At 38.7% G+C, this 18,719-nt stretch overlaps 1 protein-coding gene across 3 annotated transcripts in view; it reads left to right on the plus strand.

The window, feature by feature from the left end:
• Window positions 1-18,719, plus strand: part of TTC27 (tetratricopeptide repeat domain 27) — a 163,072-nt gene that overhangs the window by 16,197 nt on the left and 128,156 nt on the right. For all 3 annotated transcript variants that reach the window (XM_019653796.1, XM_019653797.1, XM_019653798.1), the window contains 2 exons: window positions 13,633-13,797; window positions 15,832-15,965. In XM_019653796.1, coding sequence (XP_019509341.1) covers window positions 13,633-13,797; window positions 15,832-15,965 — 299 coding nt within the window. The remainder of the gene's footprint in view (window positions 1-13,632; window positions 13,798-15,831; window positions 15,966-18,719) is intronic.

The raw sequence follows: 18,719 nt of genomic DNA on the forward strand, positions 1-18,719 counted from the left end.
GGAACAATTATTCTTGGCAAAAGTTGCCAAACAAAATAAAACCAAAACCAAATTCTTTTGTAGTGAAGGAATACTTGAACACAAATGAACTTGGACTTGGTAATGAGCTTCTGAGTTACAGAGAAGGGATTTGACTTTAGGTGTATCTGTTTCAAAGCTCACGCTCCTTTCACATACAAGAGTATGGCGTGAATATGTATGTGTGTATGTGTGCATGTGTGAGAGTTGGGGGGAGTGGTGGTTTTCATCGTTCTGGGTGGAGAAGTGGTGATCGGTACTTGATGGAGGTAGCAGATTCATGCAGGCATAAAATAACTCTTTTGTGTGTCCTTGTGTAATTTTGAGAAGCTCCTGTACCTTTCTGGAGTCTGTTTCCTTCAAGGCTACATCTGTATAACAACAAGGTAGGTCTGAGTACACCAGAGAGGACTTTAATTTGTGCAGCAATAAAATTACTAAGCTGGGTGATCAGTTGAAACCAATTTCTCAATTTTTATTTTGTTCTGGGACAGAAATACATAAACATATGCTAATCTTAGATAAAATGCACATCTATACATGATTCAAGAGAAAGTAAGGAAAATATTCAGTCAGTATAATAATTGAATCATTTATATTATTTATATTAGGACTTAGTTTATATTTTTTCAGGATTTTAGGTAACTTAAGACTGTGGAACAAGCAAGGGCAGTTTAGACCGAACTTTGTATATATAAATATATTTATTCTGACCTTCAACTTTATATATTAAAAAAAAAATTATTTTGCCATGGAATTTAAACCTATTTATATATAATAATAGAGCAGTTGTTTTCTTAAATGTAAGAAATTTAATTTTCTTATTAAAAGAATAATTTGTATACAGTGATCTTTCCTAAGTAACAGAACTGAAAAACAGTCTATCCCTTTGCTGCAAGAGTCTTTGGTTTAATGCTTTTCGATTATAAAAGTTTTTTATGAGCAAATTTAGCCACTGAACCATCTATATTTTCACTTAGACTATAAGCAACTCTCTAGGTTGAGCTCCTTGAAGACTGATTCTTTTTTACTTGTTTCTACTTACCATGGTACCTAGAAAATAGTCACTATTTAGTGCATATTTGTTGACTAGTGATAGCTACTGTTTACTGAACCTCTTCTGCATGTGCTTTTTAGGGAAGAAGTTGTGGAACTTCCTCCTTTTGTTCTCCATCTTGATTGCAATTTTTATCTGAGCTAATTCTTGTATAAGAGTTTTTCATAAAGTGAAATATTATAGAAGTTATGAGGAAATTGATTCTACCCAGACACCATATGGGACTTTGAATCATCTTGTAATAGCATTGATGAGGTGTAGACTTCTCTGCAAAATAAAATATAAAGTGGAACTTGGAGAAAATTAAGACCTGATGCCTCGTTTAGCAGACATGGCTTGTCCTGTTTCTATTTTCAGTGAAATGAAAAATGTGTACATGGAGTCTTTCTCCATTCATGCCGTTACATACAGAGGGTGCCAAAAAATGTACACACATTTTCAGTAAAGTAAAAAACTGTATTAAAATTGTAATACTATATACCAATAACAGAAGATGAATACAAGTCATGTGTATACATTTTTTTGGCACCCCTGGTATTTTTTAAATTAAGTGAGATACATTCTATAAACAAACTTAGTACATGAGAGAAAGAAGAGTGGGGATAAGCTTCTAGTGTATGAAATAGACTCAAGTTTTGAAAGCTGAGGTTGAGCTGAACGTCACTGATAGTAGTGGGGTAGAAAGGTTTTTCCAGAGGCTAGTGAAAGCGTTTGGAGGAGGGTGGCTTCAGGATTTAGCCTTTGTTTAATTTTGAGAAAAGTTAATTACATTATACTGCATGTATAATATACAGTTTCCTATACTTTATTATACTTTTATGGGAAATTGGTAAATGAACAAAAAACAAGGTGTCACTAGGAGTTTATTTGTTTATTTTTTTAAGGAAGTCAACCTTGATGCAAGAGCTGTAGGAAAAGTCACGTTGTTTTCCTTTATACTATATTATATAAGTCTGCATTGATGGTAACATCTTTACCACTCCTCTGTCTGATAGTCATAATGATGACCTTTTATTAAGAAAAGAAAAAAACACCATCTTTTAAAAGACAGGAACCATAATGGCGTGTTTTAGAGAGAATTCTATTTAAAGAGGTAAAATTAAGTTTCCAAACAGGAAGGGTTAGCTAAGCTCTCTGGAAAATATGGCTGTAAGTGACTCATTGCCCCAGTGGCCTCAATGCCTTTCTGCAGTGTATTTCAGTATATCATTTGCTTTGCCTTGCAACTAAGAATTTTTTATGTTGCTGTTCTAGGCTAACCAACGACATTTTTTATTTTATCTAGTCATAAATTGGTGCATTTTGGCTATGTCTAAGTAGGTCTGCAGATAGTCTTATTAAACTGCAACATTTCATGAACAATTTTATTTCAAAAAAATGTTTTGTTCTGGGATTTGACCCAAATGATGACCAAGCAGTCAGTTATAACTGAAATACTGTTCAGTGTCCAGAGAAGAATATATTTGAAATGTTGCCCTTGAAGGATCATCAAAAAGTTGGCAGGATTTTTTTTTTTCAGTCTATGAAACCGAGCAAGGGTTTTATGAACAACTGTGCTCTTTGTATTTTGGTCCAGGAATGTTACATCAATACAGTGTAGTGGCATAGAGCCCATCAGAATGTCAGCATAACTGCTGGACTGATCCCATCTACGAAAGGAGTAAGTTAGCATCTTGAAAAGTATGTTGTCCCTCAGCACCATTTAAAGCACACTTCTGGATGTCACAGTCATGAAACCATGATTCTCTAAATACTGTGTAAGGGCACACGACCATTTACTGTAGGATCCGATACTGAAAATGTATTCATGTAGTGCGTGAGATATAATATTGTGGTTTAGCTATTTGAAGATAACCTCATGAAGAAGTCACTGTCTAAGAGAAAACAGGTTCAAGTGCTTTGTGTGAGAGCTCCATTGTAACATCTACTGGCATATCTGTGACTAGGGTTAGATCGTTTCCACATCGAAAGAGTTGTTCAGGAGTTCAGCCTCTTGGTGACTGATGTCTGCACTGTTTTTGTTTTTATAATTTGCTACTTTGGAGTGAATGTTATTAAATATGCTAAATGTGATTATCTAATTGTAATTATCCATATGCGTTTTAACATATCATTAACATAATCTCATGAGAAGAGATTTTGGTTTTAGCATATATTTTAAATGTTGACATTTTGATCCAAAAGGTCATTAATATGCATTTCCATGGAGTACCTACTGATTTAAAATAATAAATGTACTTCGAGTGGGTCAACATGCTCCTCTTTTTTTTTTTTTTAAAGATTTTATTGGAGAATTGGGGGAGGGGAACAGTATTGGAGAATTGGGGAAGGGGAACAGACAAGTTGCTGTCTTTTTGTTCTTCAGTCTAATTGTGGAGGACGTCGCTTCACTTGCCCATGTTAGTATTATCATTGCACTCTTCCTGACTGAGGCAGATCGGTCACCAGCCATTGGACGGCCGCTCACGGTGGCTCAGGGCAGCTCACGCTGCTGCCGGTCACTCATGGCAGCCCAGCTCCAGGTCGAGCTGCTGTTCACCATCTTAGCTGTAGAGGGCGCAGCGTCACTGGCCCTCAAGTGGGATCTGAACTGGGGCCCCGCTGCTCAGAGCTGGCACTTGCAAACCAACTTTTAACCAGCGCGTCACTCTGTCAGCCCAACGTGCTCCCCCTTTTTTAAAACTTGAGTCATCCAAAGCTCAGACCTTTGTGTTCATAGTTGAATCACTGTTTTTCATCATTCTGCATATCTAGCCAGTTTTTAAATCTTACTCTTCCCTAAGGGTCTCCAAACCCATCCTTCTTTTTCCATTCCTACAACTGTCATCCTAGTCCATTTCTGTAATCCTTAGCTTGGAAAGGCCCAGTAAAGATTATCTTGTCCGCCTAATTCATTTACAAAGAATTGAGAATCAGAGCAATTGTCCAAGAGCCAGGGCTATGATCTGGAGTTTCTTACTCCAGATCCTATTCACTCTTCTTTCCATTACATTTCTCCAAACTGGTCAGTGGGGTAGAATTCTGGTATCTAATCGTAAAAATGCAGTTAACATTTCTATAGTGCTTACTCCATACCTAGCACGGTTCTAAATCTTTAAATATGTTAACTAATTTAATTCTCATAATTACTCTCATGAGATGCAACTAAAGAGTTGACATAGGATGGGTATAGTGTGCTTTCTTAAAAATACCTTTTTTGAAGTGTAATTAACCTACATTAAGACCTGTTTAAAGTGTACAATTGATGACATTTTACATATGCATGCACATGTGAAATTATTACAATCAAGACAATTAATAGGCCATAGTGTTTTAAGATTTGTCATTTAGTTCCTATTCTGTCATTTACTCCCTGTTTCCTCAGGCAACTTATCTAACTTCCAAACCAAGGTTCTCTTCTGTGTAAAAATGATCTTTTGAATACTTTCCAGGTATAAAATAATGTGATCCTTTGTAGGCCATCCTTCCACCCATCCTTTTGCTGAAATCTACTGGAAGATTGTGTCCAAAAAAGTTATCTCCTCCTTCCTTGAGCTCTTTCCGAGATGATTTTGAAAGGGAGCCCATTCCATGTTAAGACCTATAATTGCTATAAAGTGATTCCTTTTATTAATTAAAAGTATCTGCTGTTCTGCCACAATTGCTAGCTAGAGCTGCTTATCCAGTAGAGTGGCCACTAGCCACACGTGACTATTTAAATTTCAATAAAGTAAAATAAATGAAATGAAAACTTCAGTTTCACTAGCCACATTTCAGGTGCTCAGAAGCCACGTATAGTTAACGGCAGCCATTTTGGCCAGAGCAGTTTACCTCCTCGCAGAACATTTTATTGGACAGCACTGCTGTTGAGCAGCAGAGAGGGATAGGCTAGGTCTGTCCTTCCTTCTGCGTGGCCAGCCCTTAAGGCTGCCATCATTATCACTTCACATCTGAAGGGTTGCACTTCACTTGTGGACTCTTTTTTGGCCTTTGTTCTGTCTCCAGTACATCAGTACTGGATTGGTTTTTCTAAATATCAGTTTCGTGATGTCATTTTTTTTTTTTTACTAGGGAAAATCTTTAATTATTCCCAGTTTTATCTTTGACTTTCTATTTCCTTCCAAATTTGATATTTAATAAAAAAATTTTTTTGGATGCTTGCTGTGTTCGAGTCCCTGTGCTCGGGGCTGGAGATGTCAGTGAACTCAGTGGAATAGGGGCTAAGATACAGGTAGGAAAAGAGTGTAAAGAGGTAGGCACGAAGGAAAGGATGTGATTGGTCTAAACTTGAGAGATCAGCAAGGGCTTCACGAAGTGGCTGATGCTTGCATTGACTTTTGCAGCTTGAGTAAGAATTTATTAGGTGGAGAAGTTGGAAAGGGCATATAGCATGTACAGGGAGAGGGGCACAGAGACGTGAAGCATCTTGGTGTGTTTGGGAATTGTAGTCACTGGGAATGGCTGGGGCAGATTGTGAGGAGCTGTATGTCAGGTTGAATGGGGAGATAAGAGCTAGATCGCTAGGACATTGGATTTCCACCATGTTGGTGATAGCCATCAAAGAGTTGTTAAATATCTGCTCCCTCCAGGGATATTTATTGCACACCAACTGTGATAGGGGCTAGGCGTACAGCAGTGAAGCAGACACATGTGGGCCCTTTTTCTGTGTGTGAACCTTACCGTCTAGAGGTGAAGTTGTAGCCAAATTCTACCCATCTTTCAAGGCTCAGCCCTCCTGGCAATGTTTATTCAACCATCCTACCCTTACAGACTTCCCCTCTTTGGTACTTATGGCCAATACTATACAATTTTAAATCAAATTAACTGTGTGTTGACTAACTATGTGTCTTTTCTTTCTAGCTTTTCTCCCCCCCTCCCCATCTCCTTTTAAGCAGAGAGCAGGGCTTAAACCTTGTAGGATCTAGCACAATCCTAAGACTATATATAATCATTCAGTAGATACTGATTAAAAGTTACAGAATGGAAGAGAGGGAAGTAGTTGGGAAGGGGAGAGAGGCAGGGGAAGGCTGGAGAAACAAGAGGGGGCAGCAGCAGGAAACAAAGCTTGCGAAGTGTGGGGGAGAAGAGGGTTTTTTCCAGGGCAGATGAGTTGGAGTTGGCTAGCACTTTCCTGTTTAGACTTGGTAGGCTGTGTGCCTTTCTGGTCTTTCTGGCTTATATTAGATACCCCTCCACCCAACTAGCAAGGATTTTACGAAATTTCCATTTGGTTGGCATCTTACTTAGGACACCAGGTTACATTTGGCCAAGAAAGTACAATCTTCTTATTAAGCTTAAGCATTTACCTAGTAATTTTATAACTAAGTTATTTCTTCTACTTTTTCCCCCTGGAATTATTTTTTAAAGAAGAGTTCAGCCTCATCAAGCAGGACTATTTGATAATACTTCAGGCAAGAAAGGCAATATATAGTCTTAATTATTTTTCTTTAATTGTTAATAGTTTAGGATTAAAAAAATGGAAACATTCACAAACATTTCTAGATAGTTACAAGTACAGTATAAAGAACTCCCCCCACCCCCCATCCCCGCCGAACCATTTAAAATAAGAGGCTGACATGATGCCCCATCACCCCTGCATACTTTAGTGTGTTATTCCTACGAAGACATTTTCCTGTACAACTACAATACAGCCATCCAAATTAGGACATTAGCAGTGATACATTACTACTATTTTATTACTACCATTCAAGATTTGCTAGTTGTCCCAAAAATGTCTAAAATGATCCAATCCAGTGTCAAGTTTATACTTTGTTGTCATATCCCTTTACTCACCCCCCCCCACCTCCCCCCGCTTAGTCTCTTTCAATCTGGAGATGCCACAGAAGTCATGTTGTTTTTCTCATTACATCCTATCTGATGGTACACAATTTCATTTTGTCCCATTGCTGATGATAATAGCTTCGGTCACTTGATTAAGGTGCTGTTTGCCAGTCTTCCTCATTGTAAAGTTATCCATTTTCTCTTTAAATTAAAAAAAATGTAAAACAGCTTTATGAAGCTGTAATTGGCATACAGTAAAATAGACATACTTAGTGTGCAGTTTGCAAAGTTTGGACATAAGTTTATCCCCCCGAAAGCATCAGCACAGTGGAGGTGATGAGCGTGTCCTTTGCCCCCAGAGCTTCCTGTGCTCCTCCCCGATCTCTCCTCCAGCCTCCTCAGGCAACTGCTCATCTGCCCATCACTGTACATTAGTTTGCATTGCCTAGAATTTTATGAAAATGGATTCATACAATCTGTACTCTTTTGTTTTTCCTGGCTTCTTTCACACAACATAATTATTTTGATTCATCCATATAGTGACACATGGCAATAGTTCATTCTTTTTAATTACTGAGTACTGTTCCATTACATGGAAATAGCACAGTTTGTTTATCCATTCATTCGCTGATGGAAATTTGGATTACTTCTAGTTTTTGGCTATTACTGTTTACAATTAATTAGTGTTATATGGTGAGGTACTTAGAGAAGTCTCCTATTCTTCACCTAACTCTGAATTTATGCATTTATATATTGATATTAGTATGGACTCATGGATTCCTAATTCATTCAATGGGTTATAACTTGTTACTATCATTATTTTGATGCTCACATTATTCCAAATTTGGCAAGTGGGAGGTTGTTTAAGCTGGCTTCTGTGCTCTTTTGACACATCTTTGAGCACTCCTTTATTTTCTGACACAAGGTGTTTTAGCCTCGTTTTGCATTTCTTTGCTCCAGCCCTGGACGCAGTAATTTATCCAAGGAGCTCTGGTTTCTTTTAAGGCCCTTCAACAGACATAGCTAGAAAGTATGTATATGTGTATACAGACATACTTATGTACATCTATGTCTATTTCTATATCTGTATATTCAAACCATGAATTTATATTCATCTTCAATTCCAGTCTGTTATCACAGGGTTTATTCTAGTCTTCTCTCTTCCAAATTTGTAACTCCCTTCTCTGACCGTGAGAAACCAGGCTCCCATTATCCTCAATGGATGTACAATCTTCCCGTAAGTAATCAGTCTCCCAGCCAGGTAGACGGTCTCTTCCACTCTGCCTCAACCCTGTAGGCTGCTCCCTTGCTCTGGCCTCATGGAACACACGGCTTAGTCCTGACCTGGCTCTGTTGGATGGTGGGCAAGTCCCCGGCCCTGTCAAACACACCCGTTGAGACCCTAACCTCATACATACTGATCTTGTCTCTGATCCCCAGCCCCAGAAAACCTCCGGGTGAGCCCCAGGCTCTGCAGACATGCTGGATGAGTCTCTGTGAAGCCACCAGTCCTGGTTTTGATGAACACATAGCTTGTGTCCCCAAACTCTTGAGCACTCGGCCCCTTTTGAGACTTCGTTTCTGGCAAACACACTGGTTGACTCTCCAGCCAGGACCAGGCCCTAGCAAACATGCCTGAAGCCCCTGACCCTGACCAAGGAGCTGCAAAATTAAAATGTAACCTTGCAAAGTGTTTCCATCCTTGATTGATATTTGTACCCTTCTTTTCTTAAATGGAAAATCTTGTTCCTAATGTTAACATAATTACTTGCTTTATTCTACACATAAAATGTTTCAATGGGGAAAGAATAGTCTTTCATTAAATGGTGCTGGGGCTACATACACAAAAGTTAAATTGAAATAGGTCAGACACCTAAGGTAAGAGCGAAAACTATAAAATTTTTAGGAGAAAATATAGGGGTCAATCTTCATGACCTCGTTTGGCAACAGATTCTTGACAACGACACCAAAAGCATGAGCAACAAAAGAAAAAAATAGATAAATTAGACTTGGGTTTTAGAAGATACTATCAAGAAAATGAAAAGACAATCCAAAGATTGGGAAAAAATATTTGCAAATCATATGTCTAATAAGGGACTTGTATCTAGAATATATGAAGATCTCTAATAACAGTAATTAAAAAGACAAATGACCCAATTGAAAAATGGGCAAAGGATCTGAACAGACATTTCTCTGTAGAAGATATCCAAATGAACAATAAGCACGTGAAAAGATGTTCGATATCATTAGTCATTAGAGAAATCAAAACCGCAATGAGATGGCAGTTCACACCCACAAGGATGGCTATAAATTAAAAAGTCAGATAATGACAAGTATTGTTGAGGATATGGAGACATTGGAACTCTCATACACTACAGGTGGGAATAGAAAATGCCACTTTGGAACACAGTTTGGCAATTCCTTAAGCAGTTAAGCGCAGAATTACCATATGACCCAGCAGTTCAACTTCTAGGTATGTATGCCTAACAGAAATGAAAACAGGTCCACACAAAACCTTGTATATGAATGTTTATAGCAGCATTATTCATGATAGTCAAAAGATGGAAACAATTTGAATGCCCAACTGATATATGGATAAACAAAACGTTGTCTATCCATATAACGGATTCCACTGTGATATTATTTCGCCAGAAAAAGAAATGAAGTACTGATCCATACTACAGCACAGATAAATCCTGAAGACACCACACTAAGTTATAGAAACCAGTCACTAAAGACCATATATTATATGATTTTATTTCATTAATTACTACTTAAAGGTAGAATTACAAATTATATGATACAGGTAGGTATGGATTATATGAAAACAGTTTATACTCATGGATGGAAGATAGAATTGCTTATTTAATTAGTTATATATGATATTTCCTTATGTCAAAGGCACTATTAGACTATAAAATACATCATCCGTCAGAAAGTAAATTAGTAGCTGTTTAGGGTTGTGGGAGGGATGGAGAAGAGGAATGATAGTTAAAGGGTATAGGATTTATTTATTTTTTTTAAAAAATGTTATTGGGGAATTGGGGGAGGAGAACAGTGTTGGGGAATTGGGGAAGGGGACCAGCCAAGTTGTTGCTCTTTAGTCTTAGTTGTGGAGGGCGCCAGTCGCCATCTGGCTTCCCGTCGGCAGCTTGTGGCCGCCAAGCTCAAGGCGCTGTGTTCAGTCTTAGTTGCGGGTGCATAGCCACCATCCCATGTGGGAGTCGAACCAGCAGCCTTGTTGTTAAGGGCGCATGGTCTATCTACTGAGCCGTCCGGGCAGCAGCTCAGCTGAAGGTGCCGAGTTCAGTCTTAGTTGCAGGAGGACGTAGCCCACCATTGAACAGGCAATCTTGTTGTTATACTAACAGCCATCCTGCCACCTGTTGGCAGCTCAGTGACAGCTCAGCCCGGGCGCAGCGTAATGGGCCCATGTGGGAATCACACCTGTGGCCCTGTTGCTCAGAGCTTGTGCTCTTAAGCCAACTCTTAACCAACTGAGCCACTTGGCTGGCCCCAGGATTTATTTTTGAGGTGATGAAAATGTTCTAAAATTGGCTGTGGTAATAGTTGCACATTTCTTTGAATATACTAAAAGCCATTGATTGTACACTTTAAATTGATGAATGGTATATATGTGAATTATCTCAATAAAGCCTTTAAAAAATTTAACCTTACAGTGCGTTTATATCTTTGATTTTATATTTGTATTGTTCAAAAACTGAAAATTTGGTTCCTAGAAATATAAACATAATTACTTACTTGCTTTATAGCATACTTGTATATAAAAATTTCTAAAACAGTAAAAGCATTCCTACTAACAATAAGACCACTGAATAAAGCTCAAGATTTCTTTGTAGCTCTCCTTGTCCTTAGAATGTACTATATTAGGGATGTAATATAAGAATGCTCATTAAGAACATTGAGTATCATGAGATCCAGCTTTCCTAGAGTTTGGGTTGCATGGAGGAAACCCACTGGAGGAGTTTCACTGTGAGCGGTGCCTGTGTGCATGCCTGTCTGCCGTTTGCTGTTAAGACATGTACATCTTACTCTCTTTCTTTGAGTCCAGAGAATCCCTTTAACGGGCTGGTAGTATATAGACAAACACTACCTTTCTTTTTCAGACTTTTAGTTCACGGGCATCTGTTTCTCAGCTATAGGTGTCTTTGCCAGATTACTAGGTGATAACGCAGATTGGGTTTGTAACTTCACCTCTATACCTTTGACCTTAGCCCTTCCTCTGCCAACTCCCTCTCCCCATTTTTCCAGTGAGCTTGGATTCAAATCCTGGCTTTGCCCTTTAACAACTGAGGTGATTAGTCAGTAAGCTGAGTTCCCTTTTCTAATGAGTTCAATAGGAATAGTGCCAACCTCAAAGATGCCATTGTGAGAATTAGATAAGACAGCATGTAAAATGCCTATTGCTAAGGCAGTGTAGGTGTGCAGTAAATTTACTTCCCTTTCAGCTTGAAGGATAGAAAATTGATTCTCGGTCTTTGGACTTCAGAAGATCATTTTCTATGCATTCATTAGACATTTATTCTTGTGGCCTGTTTTGTGAAATGCTGATGAACCCATTGCCAGAAATGTGAGGGATTGTCTAGCCCCTTTATTATGTACAATTATTTTTTTTCAATTACAGTTGACATTCAGTATTATTTTATATTAGTTTCAGGTATATAGCATAGTGGTTAGACATTACATATACAGTAAAACCTTGGATTGCAAGTAACTTGGTTTGCGAGTGTTCTGCAAGATGAGCAAACATATCTAATACATTTTTTTTTAAGATTTTTATTGGGGAATTGGGGGGATGGGAACAGTGCTGGGGAATTGGGGGAAGGGGAACAGACAAGTTGCTGTCGTTTTGCTCTTCAGTCTAGTTGTGGAGGACGTTGTTTCACTGGCCCAAGTTGGCACCATCATTGCGCTCTTCTGGGCGAGGCTGATCAGTCGCCGGCTTCTGGACGGCCGCTCACTGCGGCTGCTGGCCGCTCATGCTGGCTGCTGGCTACATACAGTAGCCCATGGCAACCCACTGCCACAGGGGCTGCAGCCTACGTTGTTGCCGGCGACTCACAGCAGCCCAGCTCCAGGATGAGCTGTTGTCCAGCATCTTAGCTGCAGAGGGCAGTATCACTGGCCCTCATATGTGGGATCTGAACTGGGGCCCTCTGGCGTCCCAAGCCAGTTCTTAACCATCGCGCCGGCCCTCTAATACATTTTAACTGAGTAAACAAGTGATGTCTTGCAATACAAGTAGTTTGTTTCCGGAGAGAATTATGCTCGCAAACCAAGGTGTTACTGTAATTAATTTTGACAATCACTTTCTTTCAGATACTGTGATACTGGGTAATTATCCTCCCATCTTTTCATCTCACGTATTTAGAGAAATAAATAGAATCTGACTGCCAAGCCAATATTCATTTATTCTCTATTTGGTATTCACATTGCCTTAGATATATGGATAGTTACCTGTTTCTCCTTTTAAGGGAGAAAGTCTACATTCTTTTTTTTTTTTTAAAGATTTTATTGGGGAATTGGGAAGGGGAACAGCCAAGTTGTTGTCCTTCAATCTTAGTTGTGGAGGGCCCAAGGGCCCAGCTAGCTCAGCTCCAAGTCCAGTCTCCATCTTGCTGCCTGTTGGCAGCTCATGGCAGCTCAGCTTAGGTGCCATGTTCAATCTTAGTTGGGGGGGGGGTGCAGCACCCCCCATCCCATGAGGGAGTCAAACCGGCAGCCCTGTTGTTAGGAAAACGTGCTCTCATCAGCTAAGTGATCCTGCCACCTGTTGGCTGCTCAGTGACAGCTCAGCTTGGGCACAGTTCACTGGTCCATGTGGGAATTGAACCGGCAGCCCTGTTGCTCAGAGCTGAGCCACTCGACCGGCCCCAAGTCTACATTCTTTTTTTTTTAAGATTTTTTATTGGGGAATTGGGGGGATGGGAACAGTGCTGGGGAATTGGGGAAAGGGGAACAGACAAGTTGCTGTCGTTTTTGTTCTTCAATCTAGTTGTGGAGGATGTTGCTTCACTGGCCCAAGTTGGCACCATCATTGCGCTCTTCCCTGGCGAGGCAGATCAGTCGCCGGCTTCTGGACGGCCGCTCACTGCGGCTGCTGGCCGCTCACGCTGGCTGCTGGCCACACACGGTAGCCCATGGCAATCCACTGCCACAGGGACTGCAGCCCACGCCGTCGCCGGCGACTCATAGGCAGCCCAGCTCCAGGATGAGCTGTTGTTCAGCATCTTAGCTGTGGAGGGCAGTGTCACTGGCCCTCATATGTGGGATCCGAACCGGGGCCCTCTGGCATCCCAAGCGAGTTCTTAACCATCGCGCCACTTGGCCGGCCCCCAAGTCTACATTCTTGATGAGGGAAGTTGTAAGCTGATCTCTTCTTCATTAGATTTTCTGTGTTGTTTAATTCTTTGTAGATTCATTTGTTACTTTGTATCAACACATTGTGTTGCCATATTTGTTTTTACAACACGATTGAGACAAGCACTCTAAAATATGAAACAGCAGGGCTGTGAATCATGTATCCTAGGAGTGTGTGGAATAAGGGAGGTAATGTATATGTAATGTCCTTAGCTTCATGCTTGGAACATATAAGTGCTCAGAGAATGCTAACTGTGAACTGTTATTATATGTGTATTCTTCGTCTTCCAGATTTAAAATTCTTTAAGAGCAGGGTCAGTGTAATCTATACTTCACAGATTATGAAGTCAACATTTTACTTGTTAATTTAATTTTATCTCATCATAGTTTTTAATGTTTCATCTTTTGTCTTACAGTGACAAAGCTAGAGAATCTGTTTATAGATGATTCAGGTCAATATTTGGCTATTCAGTTCCACCTGGAATGTGCATATATATTTTTATATTATTACGAATATAAAAAAGCAAAAGATGAGTTCAGTATTGCTAAAGATATCAGCAAGTTACAAATTGATTTGACAGGTAAGATTTTTTTTTTACCTTTCGTGGATAATTGATTTATTTTTATGATAAAACTAATATATACATTGGTAGTTTGGCTGTATTGTTTGTTTATATTTGAATTTCTATGTCCTGTTCTTTACAAATATAGATTTTAAAGATTTGATTTTAACAATTTAGTTTTACAACAAATTCGAAACTATATAGTTTTTTTATTCCTGGAAATGCCCATTTGTTTTCTAATCTAATGAGACACATGTTAGTCATGTATAGCAGCCTGGCAGTACCCAAGTGAACTTCTGACCATTTGGTTGTGGACGTGGGTCTCTTAAGACCCCTCCGGATTCCCAAGTTTAGTTTGGCCTTTCTACTTTGCCCTCTTTTATAAATACCCACCATGGCTTCCATCCTGCCTTTTTTGTATCCCTTCGGAATAGAATATTTTGACTGCTTTGTGTAGATGTTCCCTCAGTGCCTTAGAACGCTTTCTGGCATATAGTAGGCTCTCAGTAAACATTTGGTAAGTGAAGAAATAAATGACAAAATGTCTCCTAAAACATTTTAGGATGTCTCTGTGTTTCTTCTGAGTACCAAATAAGAAACAATGATTTCTTTTTATGTATTGCTCTGTCCCTAGTGTCTTACAATATAATTGGCATTCAATATTGAATCCATTAATGGAAGTCAGACATCATGAAATGGTCACACCATTTATACCTATTGAACCTGAGCTCGGCATACCAGACTGTGACTGCCAGTCTGTGAATGTTGAAGTGATTGAACCTGTATGTCCTCCCCAGGCGAGGTCTAGATTATCTGAGGCACTTTCTTAGCTTCCAAACTCCATGTTTCTTATCGCATTATATAACAAAATCCTTCAGATGTATTGGGTTGTTGGAAAAGTCATGACGCATTTTTGCAATGAAAAACAGAAAAAATATGTCGTGACTTTTCCCACAACCCAATATTATGAGTTAAATATGATTTTGTGGCCTGGTCTAGGATCTTAGCCATCTTTTATTCTATTGTTTGTGTAGGAAAAATTACTAAATATCCAGCTTACAACTTTTGGAACAATGGCCATGTGTAAGTTGGAGTCTTGTCTGTATTTGAAAATGTAGTTATAAATAATATACCTTGTGAGGTTAGTTTCAGAGATTATGTTTTTGAATGTTGTGGTCCTCCTAGAAGACTTTTTTTGGTCTACTTAAAAAGCTAATAGCACAGTAATCTGTATGGTCAACTTTAATTGTTGGTGTATTTATGTACTAGCTAGTTCTTCCTAATTTTCCAAGTTAAGAGTGAAGAACTTGAAAATACAAATGTGATGCTCACAAATATAAAATGAGAATCAGATTATTTTTTTCCATTCAGCTGCAGCCTTATTGTAAAAAAGTAAGCTGTGTTAGACCACCTCAGTAGCTATTTTTAGTGTAACATGTTTAAAAGGTTGATGTATAACATGGAGCCAGACCCACTGCAGGAGGAAATCCAGACTTCTCAGGCTGGTCTTTGTAATCAAGGGTCTTTGTAATCTGACTCTTGCCAGAGAATGGACGTTAGAACGTTTGCTTCTCTTAAATCTATTTCGCAGCACGTTATTTCAGATACAAAATGAAAAACACTAGTGTGACATGAAGCCAGATTGTGTGATGGAAGCTCTGTCTTGAAGCTCTGGCTCTGGTACTAAGAAGCCCCGTGATCTTGTGCAAGTAACTGTAACTCAGAATCTCCATTTTTTCATGTTATGTGGAGACGATAATATTTCTTCTACCTATGACACTTAATGAGTTCCTCTTTTGAGGAAATAAATAGGTAGTTTGATGCAAAAGAAAGTATATGGAATCTAGTGGCAGAAGCCCTGGATTTGAGCTCTGGCCCCATAGCTTACTGGCTTTATAACTTTATAAGTCATTTAAAAATCATCAGGTTTCTCTTATATGAAAGGGAGAAAACACCTTACAAATTCTGAAGCACCCTGAAAATATTGCTCTTTATGACTGTACAGCAGATCTGATTGACAAATCAATTGATAGACTTGTATGTGCTTTTCAGGTGCTTTGGGAAAAAGGACACGGTTTCAGGAGAATTATGTGGCACAACTTATTCTAGATGTAAGAAGGGAAGGGGATGTCTTTCCAAATTGTGAATTCAGTCCAGCCCCGACTCCTCAGGAACATTTAACCAGGGTGAGTAGGATCATGTGTAACGTAAATTTGCATCTAAGTCTTAACAGTTTCCACAGGTGAGTTTCATAAAAACACTGGAAGGGGTGGGAAGAGGCTTCATTTTGTCCCTTCTTGAGCTTTTTCAAGGTGGCTGGGGGGCTGGGCCGAGGAAACCCCTTACGTGTCCCCCTGACCTTGAAGAAATCCAAAAGGCAGACTTGGGTAGAGAATAATTTTTCTAGCTGCTACTGTATTTGTTGCCTTACTTTTGCCTTCTGTCGATATTTTTTAACATTGAGACTTAAAATTTCTTGAGCTTCACCCAAATATATAAACAGATGATCAGAAATTATTTTTACTAGTTTCTGATCTGTCTTGTTACTCTGTCATTATTGGGCTCATTCCTGCCTTAGTATGTTTTTCTTGATCTGGCTGATGCTTTCTCTTTCCGTAACGTGAACTTATGGTTCTTGGTCAGTTTATCTAGTCATCGGACTTTCCATCTACTTCCATGGAGGCCATTAGCATTTATATGTTTTTATCCCAAAGACCCTAAACCAACATTTTTGGTTGTTCTTTGGTTGATGTTACTATCTTTGAAGCCCATGTCTTGCTACTCTTTATTCCAGAACTTGCAAACAAATTTACCTTGGGTACATTGGACACTAAATTCTGTTCCAAATGAAAATAATGCCAAGGGTAGGGGCTAGGGATGGCAGCAGTCAGGAGCCCCGAGAAAGGCCTTCGATGGGATGTGACATACCTCCCGGGCTTGCTCTGAGTCCTCCGTTTGCTTTGTGATAACTTTGGGGAGGAACAGCTACTGATTCTAGGGGGAGAAGGAAGGGAGGGAGAGATTGAGAGAGGGAGGAAGGAAGGGACAGAATGAGAGAAGGAGGGAGGGAGGGAAAAATGTAGAAACTTAGAGATAAGACTACACAGGGTACAGCCTACACTTCCTGAAGTTGGTCGAGCCATTGTTGGCTTGATGTTTGTACTGCTGTGTTGATACTGGTCAGGAAACTGGGCTGAAAACTGCTTCTGTCCCTCATGTCCTTTTTGTACATACTGGACCCTCTTTCTTAAGCTTTTTGTTGTAACCCAAGTCCCTCCCTAAGTCTTAGATTAACTGTCATAAGCCTGATTTTTAGCACATAACACAGCATCAATGAAAAGAGATTTAATTCTGCAATTCAAAACATTTATTTCAGTAATCCATTGTTGTTCGTTGTCTTTTATGTGGAGTTCTCCCATGGAAAATTGTCTCCTGTGATGATAAACATATGATGATGATTATGAGGAATGTATAAAAATGATGTACATTTTAATACAGAATTTATTTACTCTCTCATATTTGAAATAAAATACATTCAGATAATCTTATGGTTTTCATTAATTACTACTTAAAGGTAGAATTACAAATTATGTGATACAGGTAGGTATGGATTATATAGAAATGGTTTATACTCATGGATGGAAGATAGAATTGCTTATTTAATTAGTTATATATGATATTTCCTTATGTCAAAGGCACTATTATATTATAAAATACACCATCTGTTTAATAATCACTCACCAGGAAAGAAAGGAATACTATTATACCAATTATAGTGATTACAAAATATGTCTTCATTAGAAATGTTACAGTGTAAAACATATATCTTAGAGTTGAGGAAATGCAGTAATTTCATTGCCAATGAGGAACATAGTATTTCCCTTTGGGCCTTCCTAGATTTTTAATCTGTTACCATGGGGAATTGCATAGACTAAAGCTATTATTGGATTTCAGTGTTTAATAGCCAACAATTAATTATGAGCAACCCCAATGTGCAAGTCGAAAGCAGAGCCTTTCTTCTCTCATGTTCAATTGTATGGAGAAAGTGAGGAAGGAGAATAAATTAAAATTATGTATTCACAGAAAACACAAACACATATGTGATCAGCATGACTAATAAGAAGTATACATTGAATGCTGCGTATGGTGTGTCCTATATAATGGAGATAAATTATGTGCTAATTTTTTTTTTTTACATTAAGCATAATATAGCCATTAATTTCAATGCTTAAAATGAATACAAAGGGAAATAAAGATGACAAAAACACACATAATATAACAATGTCATATATTTGATGGTATAAATGAATACACCAGGATGGTGTTAAAGATAGAACCAAATATCCAAAATGTAACATTCATTGGTTTGCTGCTCCAACACAACACACTTTCAGACAGACCTAAAAGATCTCAAAATAAGTAGATGCAAAGTTAATTCTTGCATGTGATTCTAGCTTAAAAGATTTCAGAAAACAGAGCAGAAATACCAGTTTTTGTTTTTATCAGCTGTAATGTCAGGCATAGTCAGAACAAGAAAAATTCTATAATATAATACAAGAGAATCCAGATATATGTCTTGTGTGGTTGGCCTCTGTTGCAAGATTGTACAAGGTTATGTGCAAAAACACTCTCCCAAAGTCCATACTAGCGAAGTTTCAGGCTTTTGATAGGTAAACTAGATATAGAGTTAATTACACAGCAAGGGCAACACTAAAAAAGAAATCTAACAACGTATACAATGACAACATCATAAGTATTACTTGAATAGTTCTGAAAGGCTGTAGCTAATTTCTTTTTTTTAAAGATTTTTATTGGGGAATTGGGGGATGGGAACAGCGCTGGGGAGTTGGAGGAAGGGGAACAGACAAGTTGCTGTCGTTTTGTTCTTCAGTCTAGTTGTGGAGGATGTTGCTTCACTGGCCCAAGTTGGCACCATCATT

This window comes from Hipposideros armiger, unplaced genomic scaffold, assembly GCF_001890085.2.
Source record: "Hipposideros armiger isolate ML-2016 unplaced genomic scaffold, ASM189008v1 scaffold_207, whole genome shotgun sequence".
NCBI classification, from domain to species: domain Eukaryota; kingdom Metazoa; phylum Chordata; class Mammalia; order Chiroptera; family Hipposideridae; genus Hipposideros; species Hipposideros armiger.